General features: G+C 37.5%; 1 protein-coding gene across 5 annotated transcripts in view; it reads left to right on the forward strand.

Moving 5' to 3' along the window:
• Window positions 1–6437: 6437 nt before the first annotated feature.
• Window positions 6438–25994, forward strand: part of PDLIM5 (PDZ and LIM domain 5) — a 214722-nt gene continuing 195165 nt past the window's right edge. For 4 of the 5 annotated variants that reach the window (XM_060011994.1, XM_060011995.1, XM_060011999.1 and 1 more), the window contains exons 1-2: window positions 6438–6528; window positions 9642–9779. In XM_060011994.1, the coding sequence (XP_059867977.1) occupies window positions 9684–9779 (96 nt within the window). In that variant the 5' untranslated portion in view covers window positions 6438–6528; window positions 9642–9683. The other variant, XM_060011996.1, reaches the window with a different exon arrangement.

The following is a 25994-nucleotide window of genomic DNA, read 5'->3' on the forward strand; positions in this document are numbered from 1 at the left end:
CCAGTGTTGGGTCGCCTCAGGCCAAACAACCAACAGGGAGGAAACCCAGCCCCACCCATCAGCAGACAAGCTGATTAAAGTTTTACTGAGCTCTGCCCACCAGAGCAACACCCAGCTCTACCCACCGCCAGTCCCTCTCGTCAGGAAACTTGCACAAGCCTCTTAGATAGCCTCATCCACCAGAGGGCAGACAGCAGAAGCAACAAAACTACAATCCTTCAGCCTGTGGAACAAAAATCACATTCACAGAAAGAGAGACAAGATGAAAAGGGAGAGGGTTATGTACTAGATGAAGGAACATAATAAAACCCCAGAAAAACAACTAAATGAAGTGGAGATAGGCAACCTTCCAGAAAAAGAATTCAGAATAATGATAGTGAAGATGATCCAGGGCCTCGGAAAAAGAATGGAGGCAAAGATCGAGAAGATACAAGAAATGTTTAACAAGACCTAGAAGAATTAAAGAACACACAAACAGAGATGAACAATACAATAACTGAAATGAAAACTACACTAGAAGGAATCAATAGCAGAATAACTGAGGCAGAAGAATGGATAAGTGACCTGGAAGACAGAAGGGTGAAATTCACTGCTGCAGAATAGAGTAAAGAAAAAAGAATGAAAATAAATGAAAACAGCCTAAGAGACCTCTGGGACAACATTAAACACAGCAACATTCGAATTACTGGTTCCCAGAAGAAGAAGAGAGAGAGAAAGGACCAGAGAAAATATTTGAAGAGATTGTAGTTGAAAACTTCCCAAACATGGGAAAGGAAATAGCCACCCAAGTCCAGGAAGCGCAGAGGGTCCCACACAGGATAAACCCAAGGAGAAACACGCCAAGACACAGCGTAATCAAATTGGCAAAAATTAAAGACAAAGAAAAATTACTGAAAGCAGCAAGAGAAAAATGACAAATAATATACAAGAGAATTCCCATAAGGTTAACAGCTGAGTTCTCAGCAGAAACTCTACAAGCCAGAAGGGAGTGGCATGACATATTTAAAGTGATGAAAGGGAAGAACCTACAACCAAGATTACTCTACCTGGCAAGGATCTCATTCAGATTCGATGGAGAAATCAAAAGCTTTACAGACAAGCAAAAGCTAAGAGAATTTAGCACCACCCAACCAGCTGTACAACAAATGCTAAAGGAACTTCTCTAAGTGGGAAATACAAGAGAAGAAAAGGACCTACAAAAACAAACCCAAAAGAATTAAGAAAATGGTAATAGGAACATACATATCAATAATTACCTTAAACGTGAATGGATTAAGTGCTCCAGCCAAAAGACACGAGCTCACTGAATGGATACAAAAAACAAGACCCATATATGTGCTGTCTACAAGAGACTTACTTCAGACCTAGGGACACATACAAACTGAGAGTGAGGGGATGGAAAAAGGTATTCCATGCAAATGGAAATCAAAAGAAAGCGAGAGTAGCAATTCTCATATCAGATAAAATAGAATTTAAAATAAGGAATGTTACAAGAGACAAGGAAGGACACTACATAATGATCAAGGGATCAATCCAAGAAGAAAATATATCAATTATAAATATATATGCACCCAATATAGGAGCACCTCAACACATAAGGCAACTGCTAACAGCTATAAAAGAGGAAATCTACAGCAGCACAGTAACACTGGGGGACTTTAACACCTCACTGACACAATGGATAGATCGTCCAAACAGAAAATTAATAAGGAAATACAAGCTTTAAATGACACAATAAACCAGATAGACGTAATTGATATTTTTAGGACATTCCATCCAAAAACAGAAGATTACACTTTCTTCTCAAGTGCATACCGAACATTCTCCAGGATAGATCACATCTTGGGTCACAGACCAAGCCTCAGTAAATCTAAGAAAATTGAAATCATATCAAGCATCTTTTCTGACCACAATGCTATGAGATTAGAAATCAATTACAGGGAAAAAAACCATAAAAAACACAAACACGTGGGGGCTAAACAATACATTACTAAATAACCAGGAGACCACTGAAGAAATCTAAGAGGAAATCAAAAAATACCTAGAGAAAAATGACAATGAAGGCATGATGATCCAAAACCTATGGGATGTAGCAAAAGCAGTTCTAAGAGGGAAGCTTATAGCCATACAAGCCTACCTCAAGAAACAAGAAACACCTCAAATAAACAACCAAACCTTACACCTAAAAGAACTAGAGAAAGAAGAACAAACAAAACCCAAAGTTAGCAGAAGGAAAGAAATCATAAAGATCAGGTCAGAAATAAATGAAATAGAAACAAAGAAAACAATAGCAAAGATGAATTAAACTAAAAGCTGGTTCTTTGAGAACATAAACAAAATTGATAAACCATTAACCAGACTCCTCAAGAAAAAGAAGGAGAGGACTCAAATCAATAAAATTAGATATGAAAAAGGAGAAGTTACAACAGACACCTCAGAATACAAAGCATCCTAAGAGACTGCTACAAGCAACTCTATGCCAATAAAACGGACAACCTGGAAGAAATGGATAAATTCTTAGAAAGGTACAACCTTCCAAGACTGAACAAGGAAGAAATAGAAAACATGAACAGACCAATCACAAGTAATGAAATTGAAATTATGATTTAAAATCTTCCAACAAAATTCCAGGACCAGGTGGCTTCACAGGTGAATTCTATCAAACATTTAGAGAAGAGGTAACACCCATCCTTCTCAAACTCTTCCAAAAAATTGCAGAGGAAGGAACACTCCCAAACTCATTCTACGAGGCCACCATCACCCTGATACCAAAACCAGACAAAAATACTACAAAAAAAAGAAAATTACAGACCAATATCACTGATGAGAATAGATGCAAAAATCCTCAACAAAATACTAGCAAACAGAATCCAACAACACATTAAAAGGATCATATACCATGATCAAGTGGGATTTATCCCAGGGATGCAAGGATTCTTCACTATATGCAAATCAATCAATGTGATACGCCATATTAACAAATTGAAGAAGAAAAACCATATGATCATCTCAGTAGATGCAGAAAAAGCTGTTGAGAAAATTCAACACCCATTTATGATAAAAACTCTCCAGAAAGTGGGCATAGAGGGAACGTACCTCAACATAATAAAGGCCATATACGACAAACCCACAGCAAACATCATTCTCAATGGTGAAAAACTGAAAGCATTTCCTCTAAGATCAGGAACAAGACATTGATGTCCACTCTCACCACTATTATTCAACATAGTCTTTGAAGTCCTAGCCATGGCAATCAGAGAAGGAAAAGAAATAAAAGGAATACAAATTGGAAAAGAAGAAGTAAAACTGTCACTGTTTGCAGGTGACAAGATACTATACATAGAGAATCCTAAAGATGCCACCAGAAAACTACTAGAGCAAATCAATGAACTTGGTAATGTTGCAGGAAAAAAAATTAATGCCATAGAAATCTCTTGCATTCCTATACACTAATGATGAAAAATCTGAAAGAGAAATTAAGGAAACACTCCCATGTATCATTGCAATAAAAAAGAATAAAATACCTAGGAATAAACCTACCTGGGGAGACAAAAGACCTGTATGCAGAAAACTATAAGACACTGATGAAAGAAATTAAAGATGATACCAATAGATGGAGAGATGTACCATGTTCTTGGATTGGAAGAATCAATATTGTGAAAATGACTATACTACCCAAAGCAATCTTCAGATTCAATGCAATCCCTATTAAATTACCAATGGCATTTTTTTTTACAGAACTAAAACAAAAAATCTTAAAATTTGTGTGTAGACACAAAAGACCCTGAATAGCCACAGTGGTCTTGAGGGAAAAAAATGGAGCTGGAAGAATCAGACTCCCTGACTTCAGACTATACTACAAAGCTATATTAATCAAGACAATATGGTACTGGCACAAAAACAGAAACACAGATCAATGGAACAAGATAGAAAGCCCAGAGATAATCCCACACCCCTATGGTCAACTAATCTATGACAAAGGAGGCAGGGATATACAATGGAGAAAAGACAGTCTCTTCAATAAGTGGTGCTGGGAAAATTGGACAGCTACATATAAAAGAATGAAATTAGAATACTCCCTAACACCATACACAAAAATAAACTCAAAATGGATTCGAGACCTAAATATAAGACCAGACATCATAAAACTCTTGGAGGAAACCATAGGAATAACACAGCAAGATCTTTTTTGATCCACCTCCTAGAGTAATGGAAATAAAAATAAACAAATGGGACCTAATGAAACTTCAAAGCTTTTGCACAGCAAAGGAAACAATAAACAAGTCGAAAAGACAACTCTCAGAATGGGAGAAAATATTTGCAAACGAATCAGTGGAGAAAGGATTAATCTCCAAAATATATAAACAGCTCATGCAGCTCAATATTAAAGAAACAAACAACTCAATCCAAAAATGGGCAGAAGACCTAAATAGACATTTCTCCAAAGAAGACATACAGATGGCCAAGAAGCACATGAAAAGCTGCTCAACATCATTAATCATTGGAGAAATGCAAATCAAAACTACAATGAGGTATCACTTCACACCAGTTAGAATGGGCATCATCAGAAAATCTACAAACAACAAATGCTGGAGAGGGTGTGGAGAAAAGGGAACCCTCTTGCATTGTTGGTGGGAATGTAAATTGATACAGCCACTATGGAGAACAGTATGGAGGTTCCTTAAAAAACTAAAAATAGAATTACTATATGATCCAGCAATCCCACTACTGGGCATATACCCAAAGAAAACCATAATTTAAAAAGACACATGCACCCCAATGTTCATTGCAGCACTATTTATAATAGCCAGGACATGGAAGCAACCTAAATGCCCATCGACAGACCAATGGATAAAGAAGGTGTGGTACATATATACAATGGAATATTAGTCAGCCATAAAAAGGAACGAAATTGGGTCATTTGTTGAGACATGGATGGATCTAGAGACTGTGATACAGAGTGAAGTAAGTCAGAAAGAGAAAAGCAAATATTATATATTAATGCATATATGTGCAACCTAGAAAAATGGTACAGATGAACTGGTTTGCATGGCAGAAATTGAGACACAGATGCAGAGAACAAACGTACGGACACCAAGGGGGAAAGTGGTGGGTGTCGAGGGGTGGTCGTGTGATGAATTGGGAGATTGGGATTGAGATATATACACTAATATGTATAAAATGGATAACTAATAAGAGCCCGCTGTATAAAAAAAATCAATAAAATAAAATTCAAAATTTCAAAAAAAGACAGCAATGGTTACTGCACATAAAATAAAATATAATGTCTCCTTACCCACATTAAAAAACAGGCAAAATTAATTTTATGTTTAACGAAATATAAAAAATTTTGTCATTTTAACATGTAATCAATATAAAATTATTAACGACATTTTACATTATATTTTTCATTATAAGTCTTCAAAATCTACTTCAACTATAGCTCAATTTGGGCACTACATTTTCAGTGGTAAAGTGAAATCTAGTCCTTCCCAAACAATAAAGTTTGTGTTTAATGGAAGCATGTTATCCTACTTCAGGTTTTAAATTTAAATTAAACTTACATAAAACAAAAAATTCAGTGCTTCAGCCGCAGTAGACACATTTCAAATGCTCAATAGCCACACGTGACTAGTGGCTACGGGTTTGGACAGAGCATAGTTTTGGGTCTTCTCTAGAATTTTGTTTGCACTTCTAGGAGACTCACGGACCCCATGAACCTTGCTTTACATGTCCCTTGGTTAAGAATTGTCCTTTTCACATTTTATAAGCCAATTCACTGTTTAAAAGAAGCCTACAAGTTACTTTCTGTATGTTCACTGAACATTATTCAAATTTGCTCATGAATAAATTCCTTGGGCTAAATCAAGCAACTTTACAGAAACTGCGAAGTGAACTATTGATCTGGATTTAGAAAAATAAGGTGAGGCTATAATGGTTGAACCACTTTTGGTCGCTGCTGTTTATCACGATCTTCTGGTTTGATAAGAAGATTTAACTTCTAGATATTAAAGTTACTGATTTTCACTTTCCTGACAAGTAAACTTTAAGCGTCTTCACTTTTCAGGGCACATAAAGCTCACCCAAAAAACCAGGCAGTGGCTGCTGAACTTGCATAGACAGGAATTTATCCAAAGCCCTCTCCTATTTTAGCCAAAGCAACTGCTGGCCAATTCAAAGTTTCTTTAGAGAGAAATGCATCCACTATAAAAAAGGCAGGGGGAGCGGACTTTTGCCAGGTACTGCTCAAAACCCCCTAAGACTACTGCCACCGAAAGTCTGTAGTGCAATTGTTTTACCGCAGGGGCTTCTGCTCGCCGCAGCACCCTTCTCCCAGCGCCTCCCAGCCCTGCTCGGCCCGGGGGCGTGGCCGGGGAGGAGGGGGCGTGCCTTGGCTCGGGGGCGGGGCCTGTGGGGGTTGGGGAGCCAGGAGGCGGAAGTTCCCGGGGGCCGTGGGGACGGCGTACACACCACGAGTCACTTGTCAGCGCTCGTCTGAGGCGGAGGCATCGCCGCGCCGGACCCGAGGTGAGTGGCCGCCCGCCGGCGATGCGCGTCTCGGATCCCCGATAGGGAGGAGGGAAAGAAGGGGTCGCCGTACGCAGAGCGCGTGGAGGGAAGCCCAGCTAGTGGAGAGGAGGGGGCGCGCCTCGCGCCGGGTGGCTGCTCAGGTGTTTGCCGGACGCCGATCAGCGGAGGTGGGAGAGCGGCGTGGGAAGAGGAGCGCCCGGGAAAGGGCGGCGCGGGAGCGGGCCCCAGGCCAGAGGACGGGCACTGGAGCTCGGGCGGATTGGGACGAGAGCGGCGGCGTCGCCGGGCACGCACCTAGGCGTCCCGAGACACTCGCGTCCTGCGCGAGTCTCCCGGGGGTGTGGGGAGGAAGCGGGTCTAAACGGGAACGGCGTGCTGATTTTTTATTTGCTCTCACGCTACTGAGAAGCATTTATTTCCCCCCGAATATTGAGGATTGTGTAACCTGTTAGGGGACAACTTCCATGCGTCCAGAAATAAAGCTTGTTTAAAAAACAAATCTGTCATGAACGCCAGATTTATTAGTGCTCGCGTACTTGGTGAGGCTGTTTTTAAAAGACTGTGGTCCCGTTCGTTTGACAGTAAGTGGAAAAAGGAAGGACGTATGGACAGGGCAGTCCTTGGAAAGAAAATTCGTGGCTGCGCTGGGCAGGGTAGGTCTCGGCTGTGATCGCCAGAGCCTCTCCCAAGTCTGCCTTCCTGACCACGGGGACGTTGGAAGCCGCCTGCCTAGGGAGCAGCCGGCTTGGGAACCTTATTTGGCAAACAGGGCTAGGCGTGAACCTCTCTGCTGGAAAACTGTCTCGTCGGCTACTTTCACCCGGTGCCTGTGGCTTTAGTTCTTCCACTCTACCTCCACAGTCGCTCAATCTGGGGAAGAAGAGAATCTCAAGATACAGCTTTAATTTCAGACCCTTCTCAGAGAAATTCATCATGAGTTCTTTTCCTTTTCCCACCCACCGAAGAAGCTGGGCTAGGAGTGTGGGAAATGCCAGGCTTCCTGCCTAAGTACTAGAGCGAAGACATTGTTTGGACTTTCCCCTAAAAGACAATCCAGCACGGTACAGAAGTGCCAACATTTTCTACGTGCTTGAAAGCAGAAAGGCTGCTCAATATTTCCTGCCTGCTTGGTATTTAAGGAAGAGTTTGGGCACTAATATTACCAGACCTGGAAAAGGGCAATAGTATTAACAGTTGCTTCGGTTTCAGAATATTTTAAGGCACGTGAAGCTAGCAAAGGGAGAATACTGGAAGGGAAACGACACTAGAAATGAACTGACACTGGTTCTGTAGTGGGGCTGTGACCTTGCCAGTGCTAGAGATTTTAATAACAAATGGGAGAAATCAGGAAGGGAACTCGTAAGTAAAGGGAAGCTGCAGGTACATAGGTTGATATATGAATTAAACACATTTTCTTGTAGGGAACATTGGGATTAGAGGAAGTGGAACCTAACTTTCAAATTCTTCTCTTGACAAAAAGTTAAAGATTAAAAAAGAAGGAGGGGTAGGCTGCCTGTGAAATATCTGTTGGCTTTACACACTTTTGATTTATATTGTGTGCCATTATCCAGTCTTTCTCTACAAGTTCTCTGAAACTTTTATTACAGTGAGAAAGCAATTAGACTATGTGGCTCCTTACTATTTGTGTTTCACATATATCAAATAGCTTGATCTCTGGTTTGGCCTTTTCATCTTTTTAGTGTTTGTTGCATCAGTATTGACGTAATGTATTATTGGCTAGTAGTTCAGTCAACTACTATGCCAGTGGAAAAGCCCATTTTGTTTCTGGGCAGATGCAGGGCAGATTTTCACTGATTTTTCTTTAAGAACTGGACTTATATGAAAGTTTTGCCTCATTTTCCCCATATGAGAAGATGGAATCTGCTTGCTTTTAATATACCCAGTGATTTGCATATCTACATCTGCCACTATTAATTTGGTGTGTTGGAATAGAAATTTTCAATGGGTTAAAAAAATGGAATAATATTTTAAGACAGATAATAGGTGATGATTTGGCTGAATAGCACAGATTTTCCAAGGAAGTGTGTCTGAAACAGCTTTTTTTAAAAAAATGTGGTTTTAAAATTATTACACATGTGTCACATTATTTTTAAAGAGGGAAATAATAGGTGTCTTAGTATTACATTTTAGAAGACCTCCATTCCTCCCAGTTTCTCCCACTCACACATAACCACCATAACAACCAACACCAAACTCCGAGTCACACTTTTTTTTCTTTAGCTTTTTTTTGTTATATAGAAGTACTACCATGAGAGTCATTATGAGCGCACTTCCAGCAAAACACAGAAGAAAGAAAGCACTGAAGCGCTGGTTCTTTTCTAAAGCTCTAATTCTTTCATGCATTAAGATTCACCTTTTATTCCTACCATGTTTAGTCAGACTTATACACTGTGTGGTAAATGCTCACTCCACTTTGCCTGATGAGGTGTGTATATAAAACAAAAAGCAGGTTCTGATTGAAATATCATTGTGCTAGAGTATTGCCCATCATTGCCTGTCTGAAGGAAATGTAAATAATTTCTTTGCGTGGAAAATAACATGTCCCCAGAAGAGGAAATACAAGTTGTACTTTATAATTGGAGAGAATAGTTTTATGCATTAAAAAACAACTTCTCATTTTAAAGAATTTAGAGTTTGGAAAGCATGAATGAGAGTCTACCGATTTGTAGTTCTTTTCATATGTTAGGATAACTTAGAATTTAAGTAAGTGAAATTGAAGGACTCTTGCTAACTGCAGGCAGAAGGACAGGGAAAATCATTTTGAATTAAACCTGAAATAAAGTTTTGTTCTTTTTTTGTATAAAATGAAGTGTTGTAAAGTACTTTGAATTAAAGTTTGTATGCAAGAAGCCACAAATTGTAGTGTAGCAAGTTGTAAAACTGATCAAATGTCTAGAAATATACTCTGATATGGAATTTTTAGACTATGGAAATTGGCATGAGTTTAGAGATTATGTATTAGCTCATAGATTCCTTTTCTTTGACTGAAATGAGAACTTAATATGACTTATTTTGCATATCCCCTCTTCCCCCCAAAACAAAATACTGAAGATAAACATTTTTGTTAACCATCTCATTTTCTTTCACAGTTTCTTTCATTTTTGGGCATTGGACTTTGAGCCATTAGAACCATGAGCAACTACAGTGTGTCCTTGGTTGGCCCAGCTCCTTGGGGTTTCCGGCTACAAGGTGGCAAGGATTTCAACATGCCTCTGACAATCTCTAGCGTAAGCAAACTTTACAGATTTTATTGTGGATGTTCATTCAATGCATAGTCCTAGAAACATCACGGCCGAGTTGTCAAATTCTCTGGATGACCTGCGCTCTACTTAATAGAATTGCTTATGGAATATGATCTCAGCAAACTTAGTTATGTATAGTAAAGGATGGGCTTTTAGCAGGGAATTTAGCAAGGATAATTGATTTCAATTAAGCTTATTTTCCCCCATCTTAATAATAAAATTGAAAGCATTTAACTGGGGGGACAGACTCCAAGTCTTTGAACAGTGGCTAATTTGGGGAGTTCTCTGGACCTTAGTTTCTTCATATGTAATAGAAGTTTACACTGGGATTTTCACGGTCCCTTTGAGCTCCAAAAGCTGTTTATTAGAAACTGTTGATCAATATTGAATAAAAGGACTGTTTTTGGTGTTATTTCCTCAGCTCGCTCTCTGGTGAGGGGTTAGTCTACAGTAAAATGGCCAAAAGCTACTTACCTATGAAGAGAAAACGAAGGGCTTGGATGGCCAACCAGATAGTCAGCCTTTGAATGCTTAAGATTTGGCTGTTTACCTCATGGATTTAGTTTGAATGTATTCTGCGTATATATTTTAATGACATGTTTTCATGATGATAATGACACTGATGAAGGGAGTAATTATAGCTTTCATTTATTGAGGTTTGACTGGGTGTCAGGCATTGTTTCACTTTCATCTCCAGTAGATAATTATTGCTGTTAATTACTTGTATAACATTTCATAGGGTTTTTTGTATATTCAAATAAATATGAATATCTATTCACCTTTTACTTACATGGTAGCATCTTAATACACACTGTTCCACACATTGCTTTTTTTCTTAACAATTTACCTTAGAGAGCTTTCCCTGTTACTATTTTTCTTTTTCTTTTTTTTTTTAATAACAGATGTATAGGATTCTTTTGTAGGGAAGTAAAATTTATTTAAGTAATCCCCTATTGAAGGGCATTTATACTGTTGCCAGTATTGCTATTACAAGTAATGCTTCAGTGGATATCATATATACATAATTATATATGTATAATTTTGATAGGTTATGCCAGTTTGCACTTTTGTGTAATACATAAAAAAATCTATTCCCCCAACAGCATTACCAGCAAAGTTTTGGGCTTTTGCCAAGTTCTTTACTTCATCTCAGTTAATTCTCACACCAACCTGTGAAGTAGTGGTTTTATTCTCATTGTAAAGAACTGTGCTGTGAGCTCCCATGGCTGGTGTGGAAGAACTGGCTTTCAAGCAGTTAATGCTCTGCTTCCTCCCCAATAAGCTTTATCATAAATTTAGGTAGATTGCTTCTCTAGTTAGATATTTAGAGAGTTATCTTTTGGTTTAATTATATAGGTACTTATTATTTAATTATATATGTGTATATATATACACACACACACACACACACACACACACACACACACACACACTGCTTCTTACAGTATGTATATCCAACTCGATTTTGAAAGATTAAAAATAAGTTTGTAACAATTACGTATCTCTATTAAAATACTTCAAATCCCAGTTTACTAATGAAGTTTTCCTTGTTTCTTGGCTCTGGATTTTTAAAATAGTTATCTTTATCAAATTCCATCTTGATTCCAGTTACTCAGATTTTACAAGGAAACACATGTATGTAATCCAGCCTGAAAGTTTTAAGACTTTGCCTGGTTGGATGAAATTTTAAATGTAAAGCATCTGTGTGAAAATGTGTCTTGTGATTTATTCCCGTTTGAGGGGGGCAGTATCTTTTTGCCTCCTACTGAAGAGCCATCATGAAGAAAGGAAGAATATTTGAATATTGTCTGTTTTTGCATTCTGTTTACATTATTTTACATTAATTTTGAATATCCTAGTTTATGATAATGGACTAAAGAAAATTATGGTTTAAATGCTTCCATTTTTTGCTGCAAAAAAAGTGTAGAAACAAATTAACACCTCATGCAACACACTTCGTTGTTTGATTGTAGAAGTGCAAATGGAGTATGTAAATGTTGTGGTACCATACCTTTAAAAAAGTTTTCTGTGCTTCAGTTTCCTGGCAGACAATCTGAGTTCCATGTTGTGATGCTGATACAACAGAACACTGTGTACATACATATGTGCCCTCTCCTGGCACAGAAGAAATGCTTTCCTTGTGTAGACAGAGTGTTAATTAAAGGATTTTGAACACACTGATTAAAAGAGACTACGGTAACAAAGCTGCTGAGTTATTTCTGTTCTCTTACAAAAGTCTCTGCCATCTCCTGTGACCTTTTTGGGCCTTGTGCAGTGGGGCATGCAATTCATTCTGGATTGGCGAGGAGAGGGAATGTTGGTGCAACTGTGCAGCTAGGCTGTTGGCCTTTCATTGTAGTTATTTTTAACCCCTTGTGTGGTTCAGTTTAAACAGGCCTAGAAACATTGCCTAATAAAGATGGGTGCCTAATAACTAATCCATATTGTGGTAGTAAGATTATTAATGTTATACCTCATCTTAATTAGTTCTCTGGTTATATTTATTCTGCCTTAATTATGTAAAATTATTGGGATATATTTCAGTGGACACCAGATTATTTAATTAGTAGTATCAAGAAGCAATTAAAACCTGAAAGCATGCCTTAAAATATGTAATTTAGTGATTCTCTTACTTTAATAATGTATGTGGAATTCTTAACAAGGTCTGGCATGGTATTCTCTCAGTTGTTATCTTTTACAATAATATGAAATTAAAAAGAAAAAATTTAGAGACTTGAAACATCAAATCCCCCATAATTTTAGGGAACATAGCAGTTATGTATTTTTTTACTTACAGTCTGTTGGAATTGATAAAGAAAAATAAACTTACAGGTTTGTGCTTTGCTAGGAACCTGCATCTATATATAGTTCAAACGTATACAGTATTTCCTCCGGTCGTGTATTATTATGATGAACTCCAAAGGGCTCTTTACGTTTCCTTATAATATTGGAACTCTGTGATATCAAATGTATTTGAGATAAATAAGCCATTGGCTGGGACTTGAACATTCTGTTTTCTTGAGATTTCGTTACCAGCATAGGAATATATGGATTATGACTTGCTTCGTAAAGCATACAAACTGTAAAATTTTAACATTACTCTCAGATTTTGTTCCCTGTCTCTTCTGTATGAGTTTTGCATACTTTTTTAGTAGGTGGGTTTCTAAGATAAGATTGGTGATTGTTGCAGACTTTTTGAAAAGATCGTCAAATTGCTGTAATTGCCTGATCCCATGTCATTGTCTTCAATTTCCTATCCTTAAAGTGGTGTGTTGGCTACTGGAGTTTGCAGGCTGTCTTTTTATGACCCTGTATTTATGGAATTGCCTTGAAGCCATGGTATGTGAGGATGGGTTTTATTGTAGCAGTGTGGGTTTGTTGGTCTTTGCCAATATATTTTATAAGAAGAAATAGGAGACTTGTTGCACAATTCAAGGCCGTATTTTGGCAAGTTGCTGACCCTCATGATGGAATTACAAGAAAGATAGTGTATTTGTGAGTAACATTTTAAGTACAGCATCCTAAAATTGAAATACTCTCCTTGTGTTATTTTCTGATGTATGACATTAGAATTTTTCCCTTAGCTGTCAGTATTTGGATTTCCTGAAGTTGATCTCCCAATTCTCTATAAACACATCTATGGTGTTTCTTTAGCAGATAAAATCAGGTCAGACATTTTAATACCCAAATAATAGAGATTTTGATTCTCAACAGTTAGGGGCGGATCATGTGTTACCAGGTCAGACAAGATTTTAGTTGGATTTGAAAAGCAGAAGAAATGTACCATTTCCTGGAGTATGGAGTCCCGTTTAGGAGTATTAATAGAACAGAGAAAGAGCCGTGAAAACACTTTGCTGTGAATTCATTCATTCAGTAATTAAAAGGATACTTCCTAGAAGCCATTGAAGAAGAGACAAAGCATTGGGGAGTACAAAGGTTGGGGAGAAAAATAAACACAGTACTAGACAATGTCATAAGACCTGTCACAAGACAATATTTGATGGAATGACAGAGATACAGATAAGTGTTTCTCAGTTTCAGTGGGCACAGACCTTTCATATCTGTTTAGGGGTAGAGGGTTGGCTTCCTACAGGAGAAATTAATTGAACTGGTCCTTGAAGAATGAAATCTGAACACCTCAAAGTCAGTATTTCTCTGTGTTGGTTTTCAGTTCAAAGTGAAGACGAAGACTTCTTGCCATTGCTTGAGTCTGAGTGAAGCTGTGAATATAGCTGAGTGATTCTCCAGACAGGCCAGCTGCAGAGTTTCCCTCCTAGAGGTGGGCAGAAAGAGACTTTCAGTCCTCAAGCTGAAATGGGAGAACCATCCTCCCTTGAATAAATGGGCCCATTGTTAATTTTAAGCTGTTGAGTATTTTCTTTTACATTCCCTTCCAACTACCCTGTTATTATGCCAAGTGAGAAAGTTGATAATTTAGCTTGTTTAACTGCATAATGTGCATTTCACATGTATGTTCACCCTCTGCTTTTAAAATATTAATCACCTTTTGTGGGGGGCTCAGAGACCTGTCTTTTCCCACGTGGCAGTTTTCTGTCATTTGTGGTCCCAAGGGTCAAGAATCTCAAGATAATTCTGAAGGTTTTTTTCTGGTTTGTTATTTGTAAAGAAATGAAAATCTTTATCAGTATGTTTTATTGTAAGTTAATAGTTTGAGGAAAAAAAGGCTTTTTTTTTTTTTTTTTTTAGTTTTTAATGAATATTGGGCATTTTGGAAAGTTATTGGTTAAAAGGAATTTTACTGGTATGCAGGATTTTTGTATCTGATGGAAGAAACAATATTGTAGAGATTGGGTGAAGTAAGAATAGCACTTTAGACCTAAGTAAGGGAGATTTTCATACAAGCTATTCAGCTACTCATGAGTTAGGTCTAATATTTGCTTACTTAAACTCAGAATAACCAAAGCCTATAGACTTGTTTTCAGTCATTTTTGAGAACTTTCAATGCAAAGAGCTTGTGATGATTGTTGGTTAGGCTGCAGTGTGAATATATAGTTAATCTGAATATACAGTTACTCTTTGTCTGAAATATCCTGTTTGCAGTAGTTCTTACCCAGGTTCCCATGCACTGCAAGACTGGTCATGGCCTTTTCCCCCAGTTACAACTGCATGGAGGAGAAATACGATATGAGCTAGTTAATCTAGGAGCAAACATTGCTCCAGATAAAAAGGGGTTGTTTCTTTGGCATCTTATTATTATTATTTTTAATTTATTTATTTTATTTTTGGCTGCGTTGGGTTTTTGTTGCTGCGCGGGGCTTTTCTCTAGTTGCGGCGAGCGGGGGCTACTCTTCCTTGCGGTGCACGGGTTTCTCATTGCGGTGTCTTCTCTTATTGCAGAGTATGGGCTGTAGGTGTGCAGGCTCAGTAGTTGTGGCACTCAGGCTCAGCAGTTGTGGCTTGCAGGCTCTAGAGCACAGGCTCAGTAGTTTTGGCTTACGGGCTTAGTTGCTCTGCTGGATGTGGGATCTTCCTGGACCAGGGCTCGAACCCGTGTCTTCTGCATTGGCAGGCGGATTCTTAACCACAGCACCAACAGGGAAGCCCCTCTTTGGCGTCTTATAAGAGATAATTATGTTCCAGCTTTAGGAGGTGAGACTCTAGGCCTTTGTTTGAATTTTTGAAATGTAGAAATATTGAGTATACGATATAAAACTTGACAAAACAAGATCCTCACATGTGAAATGTTAATATATGTATGGATTTGCAAATAAGTGATATAATATTGGGAATGAAAAGAAAACATTAAGAAAGTAATGAGCAGTGACCATGGTGTGGTGACCCCTAATTTAGGTATTCTGGGTGCAGAGCCACTGTATAGCCCTGCTGGGAATTCAGGTTTGTTTTTCAAATTACAGAGTGGGAAAATCACTTTTATAGCATAGATACTCTTTTTTTTAAAGGTAATAAAATATTTAGGTATGGACAGAACAGACAGTATTGAATGAATGTTTAAAGTCAGGCTTGGAAGAATTTTTTATAGTATTAAAATGGAATCTCTCAAATCTTCACTTCCCCATCTTCTATCACCTTATTATCATTTCTTTCTTGTTGCATAAGTGGAGTTATCTATCCTTCTGTAAATACTCAGATTTCTGTTACAGCTGAGTTTGTTACCCATTTTGTATGATAATTACTGGAACAAAGTTCATCAACCTCATTGGCATTTAGTCCACCCGGCAGGGCTAAGCAGTTGCAGCAGATGTCCTTGTCCAGCCTAAATGGAGGAGAGTAAAATGAACCGGGGACTTGATGGGAGGGAAAGAACAAGTTAGATTGAAAGAGAAAAAGAAAGAGGCAGTTTTAAAAAGGTCACAGTGGGAACAGTTATTTACTGGGTCAGATTTGGTACTCAAGAAATCTTCACCCTTCACCCTTTTCCCCCTTCTAAAGTTTGGTTAATTTATGCTTTTCTTTAGGTAAGATATTCATATGCGTTGAAAGCCAAATGACTCAATAGCGTTTAGAGGAAAGAGCCTCCTGTTGTCCCGTCATTCATTTCCTCTGCCTGGAAGCAACCAGTGTTAGCAGTTTCCTGTGTATACTCTCAGGGATAATCTATACAGATGTGTGAAAATACATATATATCCTCATCATCCCCCTTTCCAACACAAATAGTATCCTTAAAAATCTGCTTTTTTTTTGGCATTTTGCTTTTTTCACTTAACCCCAAGTCAGTAAATATATCCTCATTCTTGTACAGCTGCATTGTATTTGGATTTATCATAATTTATTTAACCAGTTCCTATTGATGGACAATTAGGTTGTTAGGTTGTTTCTAATCTTTTCCTTTTAGTAACACTGTAGTGTAATTTTTGCATCAATAACTATATCTATCTGTATATGGCATATATATGAGCATACCTGTGAGATAGATTCCTAGAAATGGAATTGCTGAGTCAAAGAGTTGTATGCAATTGTAATTTTGATTGATATTGCCAAATATCTCTATAGAGACACTCCTACCCACAATGAGAAAGCCAGTTTCCTCATACCTGTGCTAGCACAAGTTTGGACAGACTTTCATCTTTTCCAATCAGATGGGCCTATTTCCATCTTTCTCCTTTTTTACAGGGCTTAATCACAGGTATTCTACAGAGGATTCTGTATGTTTTTAAGTGGCTCTCTTTTTTTTTTCCATTTTGCATGAGAATGTACAAAATAAAGATGTGCTGACCTTCTTTAAATGATTTTTTAACTTCTGGGGGGATGCTATTTATTTGAATTTTTTCATTTAGAGCTTTGGTTAATAATTATCCTCTATCATTTGTTTCCTATTTCCAAACGGATTTCCTCCCTCTGTTAACATATTACTTCCAATTACATGGTGAAAGGTTTTTTTGTTTTTTGTGGAATAGTTTTTGGCATAGTGCCCTGTCATAAACTTTCTGAAAAATTAAGCAAATCACATTTAATAGATTTCAGGTTGTTGCCTTTGGAGTTTCTCCAGCAGCCTGATATATTGTGGAATTTTAAATCCTACTCTTCTCTAGCTCCCCTTACGGATGTGACAAAGAGACTGACCATAATGAGGTATTTGGCCTGGTCCCTGGACATAGTAAAATTCACCCTTAGGAACCTCACTGTTTTCATATCAACTGTTATTAGCCAGTGGAGCATAACAAGTCACAACGGTTTCCAGTGTTTCATAGCATAGTGAGTCAGGCATGTGAAGGCATCCTAACTTGTGGCACGATATATTTCTTCATTTTACCTGGGTGTAAGCAGCAGAGAGTGTAAGTGTTGGTAACCTTGGTGACAAGAAGAGTCAGAATGCCAGGGCTGTTTGTTTATGTGCTTAAAGTTGAGGGAAGGAGGAATTTCCCTTTACTATGCTGTAAAATTTTTAATATGATGAGAAGTGTTTGGAACTAGATAATAAGTTGCACCATTTGTTATTTGAATTCTGTGACTTGTTAAACACTTTTTCCTAGGATTCAAAAAGTGATTTAACAATGACCACTGTTCTTCATTGTAATTATCTTGGGTAAATTTTGATTTACCAAAAGAGGAAGTGTTTTGTTTTGTTTTTTAATGACATTAACAACCGAATCCCATTTACGGTTGATTCCTTAGGGGCTTGAGTGTTGTGATTTGGTTCCATTGAGAATCCAGTTACAGTATTAGACCAGTATTTCTCAAATGATTTCTGAGATATTAGCTTTTAGAGATGGTGAAACTTAAAAATTTAGTAAGGTTGTATAATGCTAGCCAGAGGAGATTGTAGATATGTTCTGAAAGTGTTTTCTTCTTGAGAAAACATACTGGAGGACAGATATCCTTTAGAAAGCAAATGCTTTGTTCCTTAACTAGCAACCCTTAGGGATCATCTGGAGAAAGAAGTTTGTAAATAAATACAAGCATTGTTATACATGTAATTTTCATGACTTTGGACATTCTCTTGAAGAATCTCCATGCTACTGACTTCCAAATATTCTATGATTGGTTCTTTTGATCTTTTTATACTAGGCATTTCTGTTTATATGTACCTTTATTCATTCTGGAAGATTCTAGTTCGTATCTAATTCTCAGAGTGACACTTTGATAGCTTAGCAGACAGAGGTGTTTCCAAACTTCATCAATGGCTTGTTCCCTCCTAGGCTGTTTCCTCATCTTCAGGGTGGCACCTTGCCGAGGCAGGAATTCTAAAATCCTGCATTTAATATATTAATCCCGTCAGACCCACTTGGCAGAACTGAGTTTACAGTCCAAAATGCCTGTTTTGAACCCTTAAGTCCTTGGTCTCTCTATTCTTCATGCACAGTACCTTTAGCCCTACCCATCCATCAGGGCACATTCATATACTAGGTGCTCTTTGAAATGTTTGACGGCTCCAACTCACTTGGGTCTCCACTTTCTTTCCTATATTAAATAATAATAATGACAATACACTGACATTTATTGAGCCCCTGTTATTGTCTAGGCCCTGATGTAGATACTTTGCACATGTTCGATTATTTAATTCTCATAGTGACCCTCTGAGGAAGTATGATTTAAAACCTCTGATTTGCAGATGAAGAAACAGAGAGACAGAGCAGTTACATAAGATGCTCAAAGTTACACAGCTAGTAATTGGTTAGGCTTAGGATGTGATACCAGACAAACTGAGTAGTAATACTGTAATGCTTTTAAACCAGTATACTCTGTTTTCTGGGAATAGGTGACAGTTTTTACTACTGACAACCAAGTTTGTATGTGTTTCTTAAAGAGAGAATCAAAGACTTGTGTAAATGGGAGTAACTGAGATTACTTTTAAAACTATGACTAGTTTCTAAACTAATCATTAGCATCATAAGAGATTTTTAAAATGTACCTTCTAGGCCCAGACTTTGAATTCAGGATGTTTAGGGATTCTCACATGGCTTATGGATGTTTCTTGTGTACCATCGAATCCCATTTTGTACGCTAATGTTTGGGAACATTATGTAGCTTTTATTTCTTAAAAATATTTTTAGTATGGATCTTTTGTTATTTAGATCACTTCATCAAAAAGATTAAGGCTAAATTGCAGTGGAACTGCCACTGACTAAATAATGTGACAGATCTGCTTTTCTCCGACTACTGGTCTTTTCACTTTTTTCAGGGTTCAGTCAACATAGGTCAAATCCTTTTCGGAAATAAATGTCAGTGTTAATAATATATGATATCAGGCTTCAGTTCTATTTATGATGCTGAAAGTATCTTTAGAACACTTTGAAGTTGGCACATTACTTACAATATTTTAAGACTATAAAATTTAATAATGAATGTTAAATTTACCAAAGACGTCTGGAGGAATCTTTAGTAAATTTAACCAGTATATAACCAAGTATATAACAAGTATAGTTGGTTTTGTTTCATACCTCATTGTTAAGATAAAGTGGTAAAATTTATGTTAAAAGGAACTGCATATAGTCTTTTTAAGGCCACATTTTTGGTCTTCATATTATGTTTCACGGTGGTACAGTTTAAGAACATACAAATAGGTCATATACTTTGTTAAATCATGAACCTCTCTCACCAGGAAAAAAACCGCTACAGCTCTGGGTCTTATTTACTCAAGATAGTACTAAAATTCCCCGTACATGTTCAATAACTGTTGACTGATGATTGTAATGATGATGGGGACAAATGGGAAGCTGGGTTGCAGTTATAGTCGTTTCTTCTAGAATTGTTTCGTTAATGAAAATGATTAATAGTTATAGTTAACTGATGAGACATTTTGGTTTTCTTTGTTTTTAATCCTAGTCAGGGTTGGTTTCTAGGAAACGCCCCCTATGTTACTTAATGTAATAGCCCTCTGCCTCCCTAGGTACGGAGTCTTCCTGTGTGTCAGCCCGAGTTTGTTTTCTCTGTATTTGACCCAGTAGTTCTCTTTCTATCCTTTAGTGTCATGCACAACAAAGGATAGCCCTCGCACACATTACAGCCTTTCCAGTAGGTGACTGACTTGTATTTCCTTTTAAGTCTTGTGGATCTTCTGTTGGAAGCCATTTCTTCAAGTGTTTCTTTCTTGACGGTTGCCTCTCTTCACACCCCTGAGCATTTGCCTTTAAAAGTAGTTCAGTTTTTAAATGTCTCTTTATGTGTGACTCCCAGAACTGAACCTAACACTTCATACATTAAGACCAATGCAGAAGTATAGTTACTAAGTAAGGAAACTGATTTTTGTGACCAGACAGTGCAGGATTTAGAACTGCCCTGGGCACTGGGCTTGATAGAATTTTTACTGTTTTCTCTGTATACTATTATACTATTTGCAGTTTTTACAATGTGTGTGTCTTTTGTTTAAAAAGTGAAAGGAAATTAAAACTGCCCTGTGCTTTGTAGACATGCAAACTCAGGCTTGTCTGGACATATATGGAAGTTAGGAGAGCCTGAGAGGGGCAGGTGTTTGTGTATGTGTGTGCTGTTTGCATGAAAGATAAAGGGACTTCATGGGAAGGAATTCAAGAAACACGTAAGTGAGGTGTGTTCAAGCTTAGTCCTTGGAGATTTTATTATTATTATTTATTATCTTTTAGGAGAGATGGGTAAATTCTTGGTACAGCAGAGTACGTCCTCTTGGTATTGTCTTCTGATGCTGCCCTTCTCCTGAATGACTCATGCCAGAGCCCTAAGAGAAGGTGTTAGTTAACATATATTCGTTAGGCTCTTACTGTGTATTAGGCTTGGATAGAGAGGGTGGTTCTCTGTTTTCTGACAAACAGGTACATGGAACATGATGTGGAATATAAGAAGGAGCTTGGAAGTAGGAGAGGACATATATGTAATGAGACTTGGTCAAAAACCACAGTAATATGAGCTTTGATCATACAGCCTAGTTAGGATGGTAGGGAACTTCTCGACTAGTGTCTATGGAATCCATAGAGGAGATAGAAGTAGCAGCGGTGGACAGAATTTACTATTCCTACATCTGGGCATGGAGCCATTTATTCAGTATCACTATTGAGCACCTACTGTGTGCTCAGTCCTGGTCTAGGCACTGAAAGTACACAAAACTAAGTCATTATTGTTATGAACCTTATATTCCAGTAAGAGGGGCTGTTAACTCACAAGTGTATAGATAAATAAGCAATGTAATTTAATAAGGTGATGTGCCAGGGAATAATTGGGGGAAGGGTATATGGGGGAAGGGTTTTACCTTAAGTTGGGCCGTCAGGACAGGCCCTTCTGACTGAGGAAGCAACATTGACTTAAGGATAAGAAGCCAGTCATGGGAAGAGGAAGGAGAACAGCACTGCAGGCATCAAGAGGCCTGGAGGCAAGAAAGAGCTTGGCGTGTTCAAGGAGGAGAAAAGGAGTGGCAGGAGTGCAGGGAGCGAGGAGGCAAGTGGAATGAGATGGGGGATGGGAGGGAAGCCAAGTGTCAGAATAAGAGATAAGGAGGCTTAAGGGAGTGAGGAGATGTCACTGGGGGTGATGGTGGGACAACTGGGGGTTTGAGAAGGATTCTGATGCCTCTGGATCAGAGCTGAGCTAGGAAGAGTGGGTTACCATTACTGTGATTTTAGCATATCTGCAAGCTGGTGTGTTTTTAAATTGGTTTTGATAGAAATTTCAGGGGAAGAATTCCAAAAATATTTTGAGCAAAGGACTAACCATATAACCTTCCAAGGTGGCTACTTGGAAGTAAGATACTCATTTTAATATGTTTGTTTGGAAAAGTTAATTATAAGTTGTAACACATACATTATTATTTTCTCATTGTTATTTGCACACTGATTACAGTTTTTCTCTTTTGTGTTCTTTTAAGTTTTATTATCACTGTAAGAAGCGGCTTGTTTCCCAGATGGCTTCTGTTTTCAGTTACTTGTGATGTTATGACCTTTTCTACTTTAATAAGGAAATGTTGCATACACCTTCAGGAGTTGTATACAAATTATGCTGGTAACACTTTTTCAAGAGTCTGCCTCAGAGATAAAGTGAGTGTTAGGGTGTTTATTCTAGGTCAGATATGTTGAGCTGGAAAATATTTTAATAGTGTTTATTTTTAAAAAGAATGTTTTAGCCTGTTGGTTAATGTGCCCCATGCCAAAAGTTATGTTTTGTGGCCCCTTTATTATTTCAAGTGGAGGGAGTTTATGAGATTTAATGTTTTTCATTTCTGAACCTTTCAGAGAGGTCACTGGAACAGGATTAACATCTCATAAGAAAAGACTGACAGTTGACACTTCAGTAAATTCAGATTTTCATGCCTTAAATACATTGTTAATGGGTAAAAGTGTTGTCAATATCATGTAGCTCTAGGTCTGTAATAATAAGTCATAATGCTTTAGCAAATGATGTAACTGCATACTTCATATTTAAGGTCAACTTTTTATAAATTCAGGGAATGAATGAGTTTCCTATGAGTTTTGGGGTATATTTGCAAAATAACACTTTACAGCCAACTTAGGAATATCTGTGTTACATTAAGTATGACAAAATAATAATACTAGTGTAAAAGAACTGTCAGTCTAGATAAAGTTTTCTGAACAACTTTATCTTAAGATTTAAAGTAATCTAATAGTAATTAATTTCCAGCCTAAAGAAAAACACTGCAGGCAGTTGTGATTATATCATGATGAATGGTCAAACGTCCATGACTGTGTTTTATTACCAAAGCTAATATAGTAGTATTGTATTTTTTATTAATTTTTTTTACCACAGTCCTTGGAGGTTTAGTTTTTCTCCCAATATACCATTTTAAGATTATATTTTTAGTGGACAATATTCTACATGCTGTTTAGTGTAGTTGTTACCAGTGCAAGCTCTGGAGCACAATGTCTGCGTGTGAATCCTGGCTCTGTAATTTACCAGCTATATATATCTGGACAAATTACTCGACTGTGCCCCAGGTCCTTAACTGTCAAATGGGGGAAAAATATTTACATCATAGGTTTGTTGCATTGAATAAATAAACACCTGTAAAGTGCCTGGCACATAGTAAGAACTCAGTGAAGTTTACCTCATAAGAACAGAGGTTATCTTATAGTAATAACTATTTACTAGTAATATCTAGTTGAAGCAGTTTTGACACTATATATTTCTAGATCCCTCACTTCTTAGATAGTGTCATCTTCCAAATTAATTCTGGTTTTCTTTTTCATAAGTTTTTATAGAAAATTCTCTAGAAGCATCCTTCTCAGTACACACACAGACATACACATGCACACGCACACACATACACAACATACACACACTGCAGTTTGAATTATTTCATGTAACATCTTTTTAGAAGGTATATAATAAATATTTGTTGAATGAATAGCCCATTTCCTTCTTCCATCTGTCATGATCTGGCATAAACTCTCAAAAAGATCTGAAAGGAGAGTTTGCACCGGTAATAACCTCCAATTCGACATTCTTCCCTTAGTGATTGCCATTCACTATAGTTTTTTGTTTTTTTAATTCTTCTAAAGAGGCATGGTAAGCTGTATTGCTGGTGAGAGACAGTCGCTCTAGGGAACAATTTTCTCCTCCAGTGAAGGATAGATTTGATTATAAGAGAGAATATATAAGTGGAATGTAGACTAGGCAAACTTAGCAGTGTGTCTGCCATTTGTACCATTTCTTTCCAGTTTTGGTGCATCAGCCTTTGTGTATTGGTCTCTGATCCTTACCTTGCCCTCTTGCTTTTCTGGCCATAGCCAGCTGGACCTGGGATGGGTGCTTGACCGTCTATAGGCAGTGTAGCCACCTATAGACAAAGTTAGCAGATCTCTGTATGTGGTCATACTATTTGCAAGCCTTATGAATTTTATGAAATATAAAATTTAACTACTCTGAACTTTAGCCATACAAATCAGTATAAATAAATCATTGCTGTTTCTTCGTTGACTTATTTATACTTACTCCACAGATATTTACTGAATGTTGTTATATGCCAGGCACTGTCCTAGGCCCTGGGGATACAGTGGTGTGAATAAAACAAAGTCTGCCTTCCCAGACTTACACTTTAGGGAAGTGAAGAAGTGACAATAAATAAATAAAAATAGTTGGTGATAAATAGTTTGGGGCAAAGCAAAGGAGTATGGGGAAAGGGAGTGGTAGTTGAATGTGAGTTACTGATTTATAGAAGGTGAGCAAATAAGGCCTCATAGATAAGGTGACATTGAACAGAGACTTGGATGAAGTGGGGCGGTGGGGAGAGTATTTTGGGCAAAGGGTAAAGACCATGAGATGAACATTTGCTTTGCATGTTTCAGGAACAGCAAGACTTGAGTGGCTGGAGTAGACTAAGGGGGAAAGTGGTAGAAGATGATTTTAGAACGTTGAAGGTAGTTATTTCCTAAGATTAATTGTATTAAAATCTACAGCAGGTTAGTTGATAGGACAGAAGCATTTTGCCGCTAGTTTAAAATAAGACCTTGTCAACAAATTGATAGGTTTGGGTTTTTTGGGGGGTTTTTTTGGTTTGTTTTTGGAAAACAGTACTGTGGTACACAGAAAATATTTCTCTGAAGTCTGAGAAGTCTGCTGACTGCAGTGTTATTTTATTCAGGATTGATACTAATTGTTAATGTATTTGAGGCTTAAAAGGTTGTAAATATTGGTATTTGTATCCTTAGTACTGTTGTTTATCTGTAGGAAGAGTAACTAGAAATGAGAAGTGGTGTCAGATTTAATATATAGTTCAGTGATGGTAACTTTTGTGGAGTGGTGAGTGCTCACTAATTTCATTGCTGTCACCCTTCCAAGAATATTTAGTTGGAAAGATAAGGTGAAACAAAAAATGATTTTTGTCTTTTCTCCAAGATTTTGGTTTTACCCTTATTTTTCAGTTTTATAATGGAGATCGAGAAATTTTGGTATCTGTTGGGTAATTACTAAAGTAACAGGCAGATTATTAAAGGCATATTAGTATGTAAAATGATTCAGTCTATTTAGGGATTGGTCAAATAATATTTGAAATTGCCTTTTAAGTTTTACTTCCAGAAACATTTCCTGGGAAGCTTTGGTCTCATTACAATGAATGATCATTAAAACATTTCATTTACACCTGGCAGGAATGACCTTTTGAAGTCAACTAGCTTCTCAGGTGGACTGGTAATTATTGTCCAGTTGTCTTCACTTCTGTTACAGTCACAAGACTGTGTTCTGTTGAAATTTAAAATAAAAATAGCTAAATATTTTCTTGGGGAAGGGCAGTTTTCCCAAAGTGTTTATTTTATTATCACCGTTAGCCTTCATCTTTTTTTAAGCTTTAAGTTTTATTATTGCTGGACAATTATCTGTTATCCCAGTGAAAAATTTCGTAATCAGTTGTATTACCTTTTCCGTCAGTGAAGCCCCGCCCTTTGAATTTGCCTGAAGCAGGGACAAGACGTGTTATAAACAGAAATTTTCTCATCAAAGGAGATTGCTGTGTAAAGGACAGATTTATTCTAATGGAGAGCTACTTTCTAATCTAACTGTAAAGCTCCAAACGTAATCAAGGTAATTTGTTTTTCTAGAGTTGGTAACAATTTAAGACTGATTTTTCAGTGACTTTGTGAAGCAAGTGTTTTCCTCAGCAACATTTGGAAGTTGATTTAGCAGGCTGTTTAAATAATTAGGTCTTGTGCTTGTCTGGTTTTGATAATTCACATTTTGGCAAATGCAATAGACTTGAGTTTCACGGTCAAATTCGGCCTTCGCCAGAAATGGTGATTATTATTTGCATTGATGTTAATTTTATTTTAACCTCAACAAAGTCATAGTTTTTCTTTAAAGAGGAAA

The sequence above is a fragment of the Delphinus delphis genome, chromosome 5 (assembly GCF_949987515.2).
Source record: "Delphinus delphis chromosome 5, mDelDel1.2, whole genome shotgun sequence".
Classification (NCBI taxonomy): domain Eukaryota; kingdom Metazoa; phylum Chordata; class Mammalia; order Artiodactyla; family Delphinidae; genus Delphinus; species Delphinus delphis.